This window comes from Carettochelys insculpta, chromosome 17, assembly GCF_033958435.1.
Source record: "Carettochelys insculpta isolate YL-2023 chromosome 17, ASM3395843v1, whole genome shotgun sequence".
Taxonomy (NCBI): Eukaryota; Metazoa; Chordata; order Testudines; family Carettochelyidae; genus Carettochelys; species Carettochelys insculpta.
The window spans coordinates 2066680-2081256 of NC_134153.1; the positions used below are offsets into that span (position 1 = coordinate 2066680).

The 14577-nt window shown below is 63.0% G+C and overlaps 1 protein-coding gene across 1 annotated transcript in view; it reads left to right on the forward strand.

Annotated features, from left to right (window-relative positions):
* VSTM2L (V-set and transmembrane domain containing 2 like) overlaps positions 1 to 14577 on the forward strand; it is a 36541-nt gene that overhangs the window by 14447 nt on the left and 7517 nt on the right. Inside the window, exons 2-3 of the mRNA XM_075011759.1 lie at positions 7245 to 7414; positions 10712 to 10762. Of these exons, the coding sequence (XP_074867860.1) occupies positions 7245 to 7414; positions 10712 to 10762 (221 nt within the window). The remainder of the gene's footprint in view (positions 1 to 7244; positions 7415 to 10711; positions 10763 to 14577) is intronic.

Consider the following 14577-nt stretch of genomic DNA (forward strand, 5'->3'; position numbering starts at 1 on the left):
AAGGGTAGAGCAGAGCAGCTGGGGAGAGACCCCGGTGTCCAGTCTCTGGGCAGGAGGCTCCAGCAGTTCTTTGTGTCTAATTGTGGTGAGAGTCCTGGGGTGCTCCGGCCAGGTCTGTGTGAAAGATGATTATCTCTGGCTGTTAGGCGCAGTGAGACCCAGACGTCGCTTTGCAGTGTAATTGACCAATGGGAATCATTAGAAATGTGCATTGCTCCTTTCTGGAGTCCCCATTTGTGCTGGGTACGGCCTCTGGCTCTTTGGGAACAGCTCCAGTTCTAGCAAAGACCAGTTCCAGAGAGACGGCAACGCAGTTTGCACCGAGGCGGAGCGCTCGTGGTGTTTGTCACGCAGTGTGAGCAGTAGGGCTGTGAGGCCTTAGGAGCAGTTTGGCTACCTCTGGCTGTTCAGCGTTAGCCACTTCCCTGACCCATCTGAGCACCAACACGGATTTTAGAGGGATGCACCATTACTCTGCTACTGTTTATGCACCAGTGACGTGAGTGAGGTCAGCGGAGTTCTGCGGCCAGTGGTTTGTGAATTAATTGCTGTTGTGATGCCCATTCTGGTAGGGCCCATTATTTGGTACGCCCAGAAAACAGGGCAGCTACTTGAGATGGTTCCAAAAGGACGGGTAGTGAGCTTGGTCCAGGCTTTCAGAGTAGCGCGTGTGCAGAAAGTGAATGCTCAACTTTGCACAAGCAGCACCTGTGGCTGAGCCTGGAGACTTGATAATTGTATGAGCAAATGGCTAAGCGGTGTTGGTTTCGTATTCGCTGTGCTTACCAGAAGAAGTCCTGTGGCACCTGATTGACTAGCAGAGCTTCTGGAGCCTAAACTTTTGTGGGCAAAGATCCCCTTTGTCAGGCCTGTTAGTCTATAAGGTGCCACAGGACTTGTTGCTTTTGAAGCTGCGGACTAACTTGGCTGCTCCCGATACCTGTGCTTACCGTGTTAGCTGCTGGCGGAAATGAGCTGGCAGGGGTCGCTACGCAGTTGCACGCCTTGAGTAACTTCACAGGGCTTTGAGCGTGAATAGCTGCTGTGAGCTGGCCAGGCTGCCCTGTGCTAGGGCATGAGCCTCCACTATTTGCTGCAGCTGGGGATCTTGCCAGCTGCAGTGAGCAGCCCAGGGCCCAGGCATGCTGCGCCCTCCTCAGCATCAGGCCAGGGCCTGTTTTTGAGATTATATTAACTTCCATGGCAACAGGTTATGATCTAACCAGCTGAGGCCCAGGCCTTGGCTCCAAGAAGGGGGAGGAGGCAGCTGTGGAGCCGTGCAGCCAGGTGGCTTGTTGCTGGTGCGGGGCGCGTGACTGGCCCCTGCCCGGTGCATGGGGGTGCGGGGAGGTGCATTTAGGAGCTGGTGTGCGCTCCTGTGCATGGCAGAGTGGAGCAGCAGAGGCCAAACAGCCTGCCCCCACCAGTCTGGGTCCCACTGCCTGCTCTCCTCTCTCCCTGTGCCATGCCCACTCCTGCTCCTCCTCTCCCCACACGCCTGCCCGCTCTCATGGTGGGGCCCATAATCAGCTGCCAAGCTGGTCTCCCTCCCCGGCTGCTGGCTGGAGCGTCCGGCCGAGGGGCTCTGCAGCTGGCTGCACATGGGGCATGTTGGCCAGGGCCAGGGGTGCCCACAGAACCAGAGGGCCAGCCCAGCAGAGCAGCTGTGCTGTCCCTGCAGCAGAAAGGGAAGGGGCGCGAGAGACACTGACTTGGTGCAGGAGGAGAGGGGGGCGACCAGCAGGACTGACAGCCGGATGGGGCAGAAACCGAGCAGGAAGGGTGGGAGCTGGGGTGGTGGGGCAGAGGGAGACCGTACAACCAGAGAGCAAAAACCAGGGTGGAGGCAGGGGAAGGAACCTGTTAATCCAAAGCTGAGTTCTGTGCATTATCCCTTCTGGTTGCTCCTTCCCTGGGCTGCTTCCAGCTCCCCCTCCACAGGCTGCCTACTCCCTGCCTCTGGGCCAGGACCCCAGGCTTGTCTCCTGCTTTGCCCTCTCCAGCCCAGAAGACGACTGCCGGGTGCCGCACTGCAGCCACTGGTCATTGTGAGTCAAGCCAGAGTTGTTGGCCCCGGCTGCACTGGTGTGATTCCCACAGGGCTGGGCTGGGTGCCATGGGCAGTGTGTTGTTATTTGCACCAGTATGGAGGAGACGTGTGGCAGGGGTGGGAGCCAGGGATTTGGGGTGGGGAGGGCAGGCTGAGGGCTGGGGCAGGGAATTGGGGGTGGGCTGAGGGCTGGGCCGGGGTGTGGTGTGGCAGGCGCAGGCCAGGCTGGGTGCAGGAGGGACACCTTTCCCAACTGCAGCAGCTTTGGGGCTCGGGCCAGGGGAGGGGTGCCTCTCGCCGCAATCCTGAGAGCCAGCAAGGCCCTTGTTAGGCTGCCATGTGTCCACGCAGCTCAGGGAGCTTAGGCTGGGTGAACCTTGAGGCAGTGGGGCTTCCTGCCGGGCCTGGTCCCCGGTGTGATGGGGAAACAGCCTGGCCAGAGCTGGAAGCAGATGAGGGGCCAGCAAGGCCCAGCTGCAGCCTCTGTGCCCTCTGCATGCTGCAGGGCACCCCTGGCCACCAGCTAGCACCTCCATGGTGCCCTCTGCGCAGGTGAGGCTGGGTCATTTCACTGAGGGCTTCACGTGGCCCCAGATGGCGCTGAACCACCAGTGTCGCTGGCGCCCCAGGTGGCCCTGGCTTGGGTCCCACACTCCCTCTGCCTCTCCCTCTGCCCCGCTGATTACAGCTTTGGTGGGAGATGGGCTGCCAGGCTGGGGTGCTTCCGCAGCACCTGCTTCTCCACCCTGGGGCACTGGCCTGCAGCGCTGGGAACTCTGGGACGCGCTGGGTGGGGCTCCTAGGTGAGGAGAAGTCTGCAGTAAATAACCTGGGAGTTCAGCACTGGCGGCTGGGGGCCTTTGCTCATGGCAGCACCGCCCTGCGGTCACAGAGGGATGCAGGAGCAGAGGCAAACGCAGACCCAGCCTGCGCATTGGGGCTGCTGGGCTGCAGTTGCCCTGCACAGGGAGCTGGGCCGACGGGGCTCTGCTTGCCTCCAGGCTCCTCCCCTGCAGGCTCCAGCTAATAAGCCGCTTTATGGGCTTAAGCTTCTGAGACAGCAGCTATTGTAACAGATGCAGCCCTGGGTCAAGTTATTGTCTCTTCGGCCTCCCGCTCCTCTCAGTGCTGCAGCTGCCGCAGCTCAGACCCAGGGCCTGGGAGCCAACCTGCTGCTCAGTGGCGACTGGGGCCAGGACCTCCCTACCCCCACGTGGCACCTCCCTGCACCACCCTTAACCCGGGGCCCATACACTCTGCCCATCCCGTTCCTTCCCTGGGTGGGGGGATCTGTCCCACGGTGCTGACCTGGGTAAGCAGCATCCCAGCAGCGTGGGCGGAGACCACCTGGGAGCATTGCCAGGAATGGAAGGGAGGAAGTGCAGAGGGGGTGCTTGGGGCGTGGGGCCATAAGGACGCCCCAGGCCTGGCACTCCAGACAGTGCTGCAGGTGAGGGTTACAGCACATTGGCAGAGCAGGGCAAGGAGCTGGCCCGGTACCCTGGCCAGCGGTGACCCTGGACTCCAGGAGCGGGGAACTGACACCCAAGCGGGAGGCAGAGAAACCATCACTGCCATTTCTGAGAACATGCCAGCCGGTTGAGCGGGCCAGGACCTAAGGACGTGATTGGCCCTGGCACTGATGTAGGAGAAAGAATCACAGCCGGGTGCCGCAGCGTAGTGGGAACCAGGTGGCCAGGGCTGTCGTCCTTTCGGTGTCGCCAGCTTGAGAGCCTGGAATTCACATCTGTCTGTCCGGGGCCGGGATGCGGTGGAGGCCCTGGACACCTTTCTGCAGAGATTGGAGCCTTTGCAGTTCTCGGCATCAGCTGACCGGCGGCAGGGGAGGAGTGTGCTGGAATCCAGGCAGGAGCCAGCTGGGGAACACCTGCTAAGCCCCTTACACGAGATGTTTCCCTGAGCTCCCCTGCGAATGTGGATTAAAGGAAGGTGATAAGTCTGGGGTTTCCAGGCGGCAAGTGGGTTGGAGCGATACTAACGGTATTACCGCTTCCCTCGGGGCTGGTGATCATTTGCTTTGCAGCCTGGATCCGAACTCCACCAGCAGCCCTCAGGGAGTGGTGCAGGTAGCCCTAAAGAGAGCAGCTTCCGAGCCAGATTGCAGAGGCAGGAGAGGCCCGTGGGGTGGGAATGGGAGGAATCCAGACAGATCTGAGGGGCAGCTCTGGGCAGCTGCAGTGTCAGCAAAGTGCCTGGCTGATAAAATAGCTGCCCCTGTTTCACCACACCGAAGCAACCTGGTCCAGCTCCCCCCACCGCCCCCCCCGGACCACCACCCTGCCCCTAGACTGGACTTGAGAGATGGGCTCCAGCCAGGCAACACTTGGCATCACTGTCCCACCTTCCCTGAGGCACCCCCTTGCAGAAGGTGCCTGAGAGCCGGGGCCAGGGCTCAGCTCCCAGCCTGGGTGCCCGTGGGCCCCACTCCCACTGCTGGAGGGTGTGCTGGCAGCCAAGCTGAATTCTGCCAACAGGTTCATGCCACGGTTCGGGGTGGGACGGTAGCACAGCCTGGCCACGAGGGATGGGCAGCAGACAGGTGCAGGGGCAGTGACGGGCTGCAGTCGGGCCAGGGCCCCTGGGCTCCCCGCCTCTTGAGGAGGCGTTCAGCATCTGGCTTGCAGGCTCCGGGCAAAGGCTGGCGTCATCGGCTCTGGTCTGGGCTGAGCAGCGCCCCCTGAGCCTTGTGCACAGGGCCAGGAGTGCCTGAGCCGGAGCCCGACTCCCCTGGCCAACCCCCATTGCCCCTCCTGGGCCTGGGGTGTAATTTTAGGAGGTGAAGGGAGGGACAGCAAAGCCCCGTCACCGACATCCTCACCCGTCCTTGGAGGGCGGGTGTCCTGCCCAGTGTGCTCCTGCAAACGGCCAGGGGGGCCAGTGGGCTTAACCCTTTGTGCTCCACGCCATGCTGCAGAGCGGCCCTGCCCTGCGTGCAGGCTCATGCACGGCCCCTCCTGCGAACACGCAGAGCAAGGCAGAGCAGGGGGGCAGCCACCCACTGCTAACGACAGGCTTCCTTGGCCAGCGCCAGCTTTCCACTCGAATGGCACCAGCTTGGCGTAATGGAGGGCCAAATTGGGCCTGTGGCCCTAGCCAGGGGGTTGGCCTAGTCCCTGGAGGAGTGGAGAGAGCAGCCGGCCTCAGCAAGGGGCTCCAGGCCCCAGCCGGCAGGTGGGTGGCTCCGGAGTGGCAGGCAGGCAGCCAGGAGCAGTGCAGCCCTCTCCTCTGACACCTGCCTCTGGGCTGGAGCAGGGGCTCCAGGGGAGATGACATTCTCCATGCGGGGGCTGCTCAGGTGCCTCACTCTGCAGGGCTGCACTGCAGCTCCGTACAGCAGCCCATAGAGCCTGGGCAGCACCTCCTACCTGGCCCCCAGCTCTAATCAGCTGATGGGGCCCCACCAGACCCCAGGGAGATGGAACCCTGGGCCTGGCCACGTGGGCATTGAACTCGGAGGCCTCGGCTGGCTGCAAAGGAAGCTTTGTTCACATCGCAGGCTCCTTGGGCAGGCAGCAGACTGCGGAGGAGGAAGTGGGAGGGGCGTGGCCCTGAGGGTGGCTTGTGGGGCTTGCCAGGCTGGCACCGCGCCTGCTGATGCCCAGCACGCTTCCAGGAGAGCTGCAGCTCCAAGCCAGGAGCTCCAAACCCTCCCCCTCTGCACAGGGTCTGTGGAGCGCTGGGGTGACTTCTCCAGCCAGCTGGGGAGAGCCCAGTCACGTGGCGTGGACCTTCTGTAACCTCCACTATCTGCGAAGGAAGAGTTTTCTTCCCCGAGGAGCAGGACCAAGGGCAGCCAGATGCCCTGAGCTGCAGATCTGCCCCAGGCTCTGTCTCTCACCCGGCTGGGAGGGAAGTCGTCTGTGGCCCTGGAAGTGTGGGCGCTTCCACACTCTGGAAGATGAGGAGTTGTCAGGTGCTAGGCTAGTGAGTGGGCCACGCGAGTGGCCCTTCTTCATCTCAATGGGCCGCAGAGCTGTAGGAGCCAAGAGGGTCCCTCGGGACAGGATTGTGCTGCTAACTGTGTGGGTGTACCTACAGTTTGCAGACGTAGCAGCAGAGGGAGAGCAGGGCTCTCGGAGTCAGCGGGGTGCAGTCTGCATGCACCTCACATCGCGTGCCCTGGCTTCTTTATGGCCCCATCACTCGTAGCACTGGCAGGAAACAAACTACACAGACACAAACCAGCAGGTCCTGGCAACCCTGCGTGTAACACAGTGTCTCATGGGCCACACGTAGCTGCCCAATGGGCGGTGTGCAGCTTGCAGGAGCTGCCCACCACTGTGCTAAGCGTTGGTGGGGGCGGGCTGGGGTTGGTCGGGACAGGAGCGTTTCCTGACCGACAGACAGGCTGCAGACAGCCCTTAGCGTGGAGCAAGGGGCTCGCCGGAGATGAAAAGAATTCTGATGCCAGCTCGGCACACGGTTTGTTTGGAGGGAGAAAAGCAAACCAGACGGCGTGTGGGAGACTGTTTGGGGTGGCATTAACTGAGGATTTGCTTTTTGTTTACACGTGGGATTCAGAGCGCTGCGATTGCGTTGGATGCATTGGGCCGCGATCCTGGAACCAGGCCATCGTGCACATGCCAGAGCAGGAGCTGCTTGGGAAAGCAGGGGGGACCTGGCTCCAAGGGGCCCTTTGCTCTCTTTTCCGTGCTGCAGGGTTTTCTCCCTTTGGACACCAGGTCTGGTGCTCTCCTCTGGTCCCGATGCACTGTGGGGAGCCAGGGAAGGTTTCCGGTGCAGAGCTGGCCTGGGGATGGGGAGAACCAGGCCCAGACATCCTGGATGTGAAGGACCCTGCTGGTGTGGAAAGGGTCGTTTCCAGGATGGGAGGAATGGGGCAGATGCCCCACAAGAAGCTGGTCTCTTCGGGTCCCAGAGTCACAGCCTGGAATCCCAGGCAGTCCAGAGTTAAACGAGCACAAGTCTGCACAAGACAGGCTAAGGCTGGGCTGGCACCAAGGAGCTCTGGTGGGTTTGGAGGTGAGGGCCATTCTCCATCCCTCACCCAGGGAGAGGCTGTGTCCAGGGAGCACCCTGCCAGCATGGGGTGGGCGGGCGCAGGCTGTGTTGTGGGCAGCAGGGGCAGGGCATGCAGGGGGCAGGTCTGGCCAGATGAGGACACATGCCCTGCAGTTCCTGACCGGGGGCTCGCGCCCTCTCTCCTCTGCAGCCCTGTTCACCGAGACCCCGCACGACATGACGGCCCAGGCCGGGGAGGACGTGGAGATGGCCTGCTCCTTCCGAGGCAGCGGCTCCCCCTCCTACTCCCTCGAGATCCAGTGGTGGTACCTTCGCAATCACCGGGACTGGACGGACAAGCAGACGTGGGCTTCCAACCAGGTAAGGTGCCTCCTGCCTGCTCTGGGCTCCTCTCGCCCGCACTCAGCCAGTGCTTGGGTCCTGCTCATGGGGCCCTGGCCCTGGCCCTGGGGCTGGCAGCCTGGCAGCCGTCCCTGCTTGGCAGGGTCTCTGCTGTGTGCCACAGGATTATGCAGCTGACGAAGTGGTTCTTTGCCAACGGAAGCTGATGCTCCAAAATACCTGTTGGCCTGGAAGGTGCCCTAGGACTTCTCGCTGGTTTTGCAGATCTGGACTGACACGGCGACCCCTCTGCTCTCGGATTATTGTGCGCCCTGGGTGGTCGTGTCTCCAGGGGGCTGGACATGGAGACTGTGTCCCAGGGAGCTTCCCCCTCCATGGTGCTGAGCTCTTTGGAGGAAGAGCCAGAGCCAAGGGAGTGGTAGGCTCAGGCCTTTTCCTTCTATATCCCTCGCTCACCAAGCCCAGCTGTCCTTCTCCCCCTGCCTGCTCCTGCCCCAGAGGCCCGGCCTGGTGGCAGAGTGTCCTTCCCAGTGTCTGGGAGTGGGGGGTCCGCAGGCCCTGCCCCCGCCCGCAGGCAGACAGTCTCTCACTGCGCAGGGAGAACAGGAGGTTATCGGGTGACAAGGACACCGCGTAGAACAGACTTGTCAGCACAGGAACCATACGCCCTCAGTACAATCCCTCCTGGGGAGAGGGGCCCAGAGGGGGTCACAGCCGGGCCCTGGCCCCCTGCCTCCCTCTGCAGCCAGACCAGACTGCCCCACGCCACTGCCCAGTTCCCAGTCAAACCAGCCAAGTTGCTGCTTCCACCTTTGTCCTGCTTCCCAAGGGAGTGGGAAGGTGTCACCTGGTCACCTGGGTTACAAAGGCCATGGAGGCCATTGCCTATGTGTGAGGAGTCATCCCACTGAAGCTCTGTGTGCTGCTGCTGTGCCTAGGGACACTGATCGGAGGGGTAGCCGTGTTAGTCTGGATCTGTAACAGCAACGAAGGTTCCTGTGGCTCCTTACAGACTAACAGAAAAGTTTTGAGCATGAGCTTTCGTGAGCACAGAGTCTGTGCTCATGACAGCTCATGGTCAAAATTTTTCTGTTAGTCTATAAGGTGCCACAGGACCCTTCGTTGCTGTTAGGGACACTGAGGCACCCACCCTGGGTTACTACAGGTCAATAGGAAATGCATGCACCTAGCCAGGGGAATCCAATCCCCACACACCCCACTGCATCACAGAAGGATTCTGCCCACAAGGCGCTGCCCTGTCTCAAGGATCGCACTGAATGGGGCAGCCAGGGAAGGTCATGGCCCAGGCCCCCTCAGGCCAGAGCTGTGCACCCTGCCCAGGCGGGAGCAGTCATAGGGTGCATGGCCTCCCCATTGTCTGGCTCCCCACTTAGCTCTGACAACAGCTGGGGGGGCGATAATACCCCAGGGGATTTGTCCTCGCCTTCCCCTTGCGTCATGCTCTATCCGTCCCTTCATCTCCCCTGCTCCCCTTCCCACCTCCATCGGTCCTGCAAATAGTTGTCTCTTCACGGCTCTTTCTGGTCACACAGAGGTAAGGGTTCTATGGGACCTGCAGGTTTTGGCATCGGATTACTGCGTCTTTGGCCGTGCCCTGGCACGGGTGTTACCGTACGTTGAGAGAGGTGTCTGGGCAATGCCGCAGGCTGGGAGGAGAGGCTGGTGGGGTAGGAGTTGGCCAGTGAATTCCAAGAGCCACATGCTACAGAATGCAAATCGTGGCTGTGATATGTGAGCTTCGGAGCAGATGGTAGGGCCAGGTCCCACCAGCTGCAGGGCAGCTCCTGCAAAGGGTGGGGCAGCCCCACGCCGCTGATGGTGCTCGGTGCTGGCGTGTCACTGAGGGAAGGGAGCCCTGTGACGCAGTGGGGTGTGTGAGGATTTTACTCCCCTGGTTATGTGGCAGCAGGTGTTTCCTACTGTCGTGTAGTAACCCAAGGCGGGTGCCTCAGTTTCCCTGCACACAGCATCAGTGTATGGTGGGGGATGGGAGTTCTGGTGTGATGGCCTCTCTCGCCTACACAATGGTCCTCCATGGTCTTTGTAACCTAGGCAACCAGGTGACACCTTTCTTCCCCGGGAGACTGAACGAGGGAGGGAGAAGGGGCCTGGACTGGACTGGGCCATGGCGTGGGGCAGTCTGGTCTGGCTGCAGAGGGAGGCAGGGGGCCGGGGCCTGGCTCTGACCCCCTCTGGGCCCCTCTCCCCAGGCGGGATTGTACTGAGGGCGTCTGGTTGCTGCGCTGACAAGTCTGTCCTACGCCATGTCCCTGTCGCCCCATAACCCCCTGTTCTCCCTGTGCGGTGAGAGACCATCTGCCTGCGGGCAGGGCAGGGTCTGGGGACCCCCTGCTCTGCGTCACCCCCAGCCCTGTAGCTGGGTGTGGGGCAGTTGGTCCCTCACTTAGGGACCCGCCACCAGGGAAACCAGTGCACAGCACGGGAGCGGCGCCCCCTAGTGGGAGGTTTGTGGTGTGCGGCGGGATGGGACTCTCACCGGAGGGGCCGGGTGGGGAGCACAGCTCAGCGAACGGTGGGTTTCTCTCCCTCCCTCCCGGCTCGTTCTCCATTCCCGTTATCCCTGGCCCTGCCTCAGCCCCGGGCACAGAGCAGCTCTTGGCTCCCAGCAGCTCCTGCCTGGCTCTGGTCCCCAAGTCCCTGGGCCAGTGAGCCGCCTTTCCCCGGGCAGCTGAGGTCTGGGTTTCCAGCCTGTCGCGCTGCGTTTCCTTTGTCCAGCCCGGTCCCGTGGCGCCCGCCCGGCGATCCCCGCGCGCCGTAGCTCAGCAGCACTGTGCTAATCTCGCCTTGTAAATCATTCTCGCCAGCCCCTTCCTTTGGCTTCAGCCTCCCCATCTTTCAGCCTCTGCCGGGCACAGCGTGGCCCAGAGCCCGCCACAGCGCCGGCACCCGAGGCCTGCTCTGAGCACGGGCCTCGTCCTTCTCCCTCGCGGCCTGCTGCAGCCCAGCGGTGCCTCTCGCCTTGCAAACGCTGTTCCACCCTGCAGCCTGCCGCAGCCTGGCGGGAGCAGCGGGTGCCAGCAGGCTGGGCCAGCACTTGTGCCTGGGGCATCACTTGGCTGCAGAATGGCACATTCACACCCCTCCCCCAGCACGCTTGCCCCCCCCTGCCCCCGCTGCCTGCCGCCCCCACTGGCCCAGCTCTGCCGCCCTCCTTCTTCTGCCGGCCTTTCCAGCATCCCCGGGGGCTGAGGTGTGGGTGAGTCGGATGGGTTTGTCCTCCCCTGGCAGCTGCACTAATGGGCTCTCATCTCGCCCTTCCTCCCTCCCCCGCAGCTGAAAGCATCTCAGCCGGAGGAAGCCAGGAAGGACGCCACCAAGATCAGCGTGAGTGGACGACGGCGCCTTGCGAGGGGCGTGCGCAGGGTGCAGCTGGGACGTGGCTGCCTACGATGCTGGGGCCAGCCCAGCGCCTTCTGCCCATAGAAGGCTGGGGATTTCTCCAGCTTGCTTTGAAAAGCAAGCAGCGGGTGAAACAGCCAGCACGCGATGTTGTGCCCAGGACCGGGGGGCTGGCGGGGCTGTGCAGTGCAGGCTCGCAGCGCGCCGGTGCGGTGGGGCAGCAGGCAGAGCGAGTCCCTTCCTGGGCTTCCCTTGGGAGCCTCAGCCCAGCCCCTGGAGAGTGAGCGTTGGCATCTCACCGGGGGCAGGGATGGGGCGTCCCCGAAATCTGCAGCTGCAGAGGGCACCTGAAGCTTAGGGCCCTGTTAGCTCCCCTGTGCAGCTTTGTGTATTTGAATGCCTATGCGGGGCCCTGTCGCCTGGGTGGGAAGAGGGGGGAAAGCTCGGGGCTCCAGGCCCAGTGCAAGCTGCAAGGGGGAAGGGGAGCCCCAGGCCCCCAGCACAAGCTGCCTGGGGGTAGGGGGCTCATTTGCATAGGGCCCCATAAAGTGTAAGGACAGCCCTGGTCCAGCATGTGCTTCCCTGAACTGGGGCCCCACGTTAGCCCACAATGGCTCCTTAGCCCTTGCAGTGTGTCTGCTTTCTGCAGTTTGAAAATGCCCCGGGGGCTTCCAGCGGGGGGGACGGGACGGCCCGGCCTCTACGCAGCCGTCACCGAGAAGGGAAGGGCTGGTTGGGACCGAAGGCTGGGGCGGCCCTTCTGTGTCCCCCCAGGCTGCTGGACGGAGCGCTGGGGATGGGGGAATCCGTCTGAAGGAGCCAAAGCTCCGGCACTTCCCAGCAGGAGCTCGGGGACCGTCCTTAGCAGGTAGAGGAGGGCCCTGCCTCATGCCAGTGGCGGGTCACCCTGCTAGCCCCGTGCAGCCGGGTGGGCGTCCAACCAACCTGAGAGCTCAGTCCCTGCAGAGCAAGCTTCCAGTGGAGCTCGTGGGCAGTGAGGGGCTGTGGATCCCTGCAGGAGCCGGTGTGCAGCACTGGCCGTTGCTGGAATGAGGACAGCAGCAGCCTTATGCCTTTGCCCCTGGCCATTAGCACGCGGCCATGTGCCGGGGGGTGTGGGAACATGTCACAGGAGCCAGCCCTGCCCCAGGTGTTCTCAGGCAGCCCAGCTCAGGGTACAGGCAGGGAGCTGAGCCCCAAAGACACAAATTCTCAGCCCACCTAAGGCAAAGCACATCGCTAGCCCTGGTGTCTGTGTCAGAGCTGGGGACCGATCCCCTGAGTCCCAGGCTGGGACCTTCCCTGCAGGCTGCTCGCGTCCCTGGAGCCCGGCTGTGCCAGACCCCACTGGCCTGAGCTCTGGGAGAGCCCTGACAAGCGTCTCCAATGGAGAACCAGCCGGTCCAGGGTTCAGCGTAACCAAGTCGTTCGGCCTCAGTTCAAGCCACGCACCCACTGAGAAGGAACGAACCAAATTTCTGTGGCAGGTTAGAAGTCCGAAGAGCGGTGCGAGGCGGCATTAATTAGCTAACGACAGTAAACAGGCCTGGCGGCTGCGCTCCCTCCTATGGGACTGGCTCCTGCTGCTCTGGCTGAGATAAGCAGGCGCCCCACACAGAATTGTTCTTGGTTATCTTGCCGCTTGGGAGGCGGGTTTGCCTGTACTCGGGCTGGCACAAACAGCCGACGCGGTTGTCATTGCCGCAGCCGTGGCTGCACAGGCTGTTTGGAGCCTTGAGCTAACAAGAGGCCGGTCCGAGTGCCTCTGTCTCTGGGGAGCTGGCGGGTCAGTTCCTGAGAGGATTGGGCCCTGACAAGCGTGGATGTATAAAATAGACACGCCCATGCTCGCAGGTGCCTGGGCAGTCCCAGGCTGATGACAGGGGTGTCTCTTCCCCCTTCGCTGTGGGGGTAACGCTGATGGCTCACTCTCCTGTACCCAAAGCCTCTGCCCCAGCCAGAGCCCCTGCTCCCCCGCTCTCTGGTCCAGCCCTGAACCCCACACCCCCCAGCCCTGCACCTTGTCAGGTCGTGTGTCTCCCTCCCTTTCCCACGCTGTCCTCCTGGGGCAGATTTCCAAGAGCGGGAGCCACCCTCAGCAGAGTCGGAGATGCAGAATTTAGGGCCAGGAGGAGACCCCCATGGAGTCAGGTCTAACCTGCTGGGGCTCACAGGCCCCCCCAGCTGCGGAACCCCAAGGCCTGTCCGCCCACAGACTGGGCTGCTCTGTGCACAGGCAGAGAGCTGAGGGGCACCAGGCATTTGGGGAGCTAACCCCAGCTCATCCCAACAGCTGACCTGCAGAAGGGGGCTAACCCCTGGAGTCCCTGTCAGGCTGACTGAGGGGAGCGGGGATTCCTCCCTGACCCTACAGGACTGTGGGTAGTAACAGCCCTGCCCCCAGCTGTGCTGGAGCAAGGCAGGATACACCAGCCTCACACGCCCCAAGGGGCTGTAACCGCCGGGGTGGGACCTGCATTCCGGGCAGCTGTGCCTGTCTGGGCACCGCAGCAGGGCAGGACCATCTGGGCCAGCAGCTAGCAGTACGGGCGCCATGTGACACATGCTCAGGATGACGCCATCCTACGGGAGTAAACAAGGCAAGCCCTGGTTGGGCTGCAGAGACTGTATGGGCAGAAATAGCCCACCCTGGCCTTCCCTGCTGCTCTACCCTGTGCGCGCCCGAGGCCAGGCAAGGCCAACGCCGGGGGCTTGGTTCCTGGCCCTGCTGGGAGAGGGCGGTGAGGGGGATTACCCAGAATGGGCAGCGCAGGCCAGCCCAGTCCAGCAGAAGTCCCTGTCCAGTCGTGGCCACTGCTGGGACCCCGGGGCAGTGAGCAGGGCAGGCCGGACACAGGACTCCGGCTCGCCAAGTGTGCACCACTCTCCTGCCTTTGGGGATCGGGACACGCAGGGGCAGCATCGTGCACCACAGGTGTGAGCTTCCGACCTGCAGCCCGGCTGGGGCGCACGCTTGCGACATGCCAGGCTGCGCCCCCTCAGTACGCGCCTTGTCCTGTTTCCGTGTGGTGGGGGCAGGGGGGCTGCGCCTGCTCCTTCCTCTGACCCCCACGGTGACCAATTTTGTACATGCACCAGTGTGGAACTGACATAGGACACGGCGGTGCCCTGCCACCCCTCAGCTCCGTACTGGTGCACGTAACAGACTTCACGTGGCGGGCGCAGGCTGAGGGGTTCTGAGTGCGGGAGGGGGCTGGGGCCTGGGACAGAGGCTTGGGGCACAGGAGAGTGAGGGCTCTGGCTGGCGTTGCAGGCTCCGGGGCAGAGCTGGGGAGGAGGGTTTTGGGGTGCAGGGGGGGCTCTGGGCTGAGTTGGGGTGCGGGGGGGAGGGGAGGTTCTGGGCTGGGGGGTCTAGGTTTTGGGGGCACAGGAAGGTGCTCAGGGCTGGAGGGAGCTGAAGGTGGGGCAGAACTTTGGCCCTGGGCTCACCTGGCCAGCTCCCTGCTGGGGCCAGTGGAGAGGGACTCCTCGACCGGCTGGCCCTGGCAGTTTGTGGGCTTGGGGAGAGCCCTCTCCCGCTCCTGGCTGCAGCCCTGCGCCCCTGCCCAGCTCAGGGCTCAGTTCAGGGCTTCGCAACCGAAAAGCTGCTCCAGCAGCAGTGTGGGGACTGGCGCCAGGCGTACGTGTCGGGTCCAGCAGCTCTCACCTCCCCCACACTCCACGCTGTTCCCGGCTGCACTCCAGCGCAGGATCAGCCTGAGGGGCTCACCACAGCTCCCTCCTGGGCTGGCTCCGCAGGGCTCTGGAGCTCTATCTAACCCAGCCCCAGCTCTGTGTCC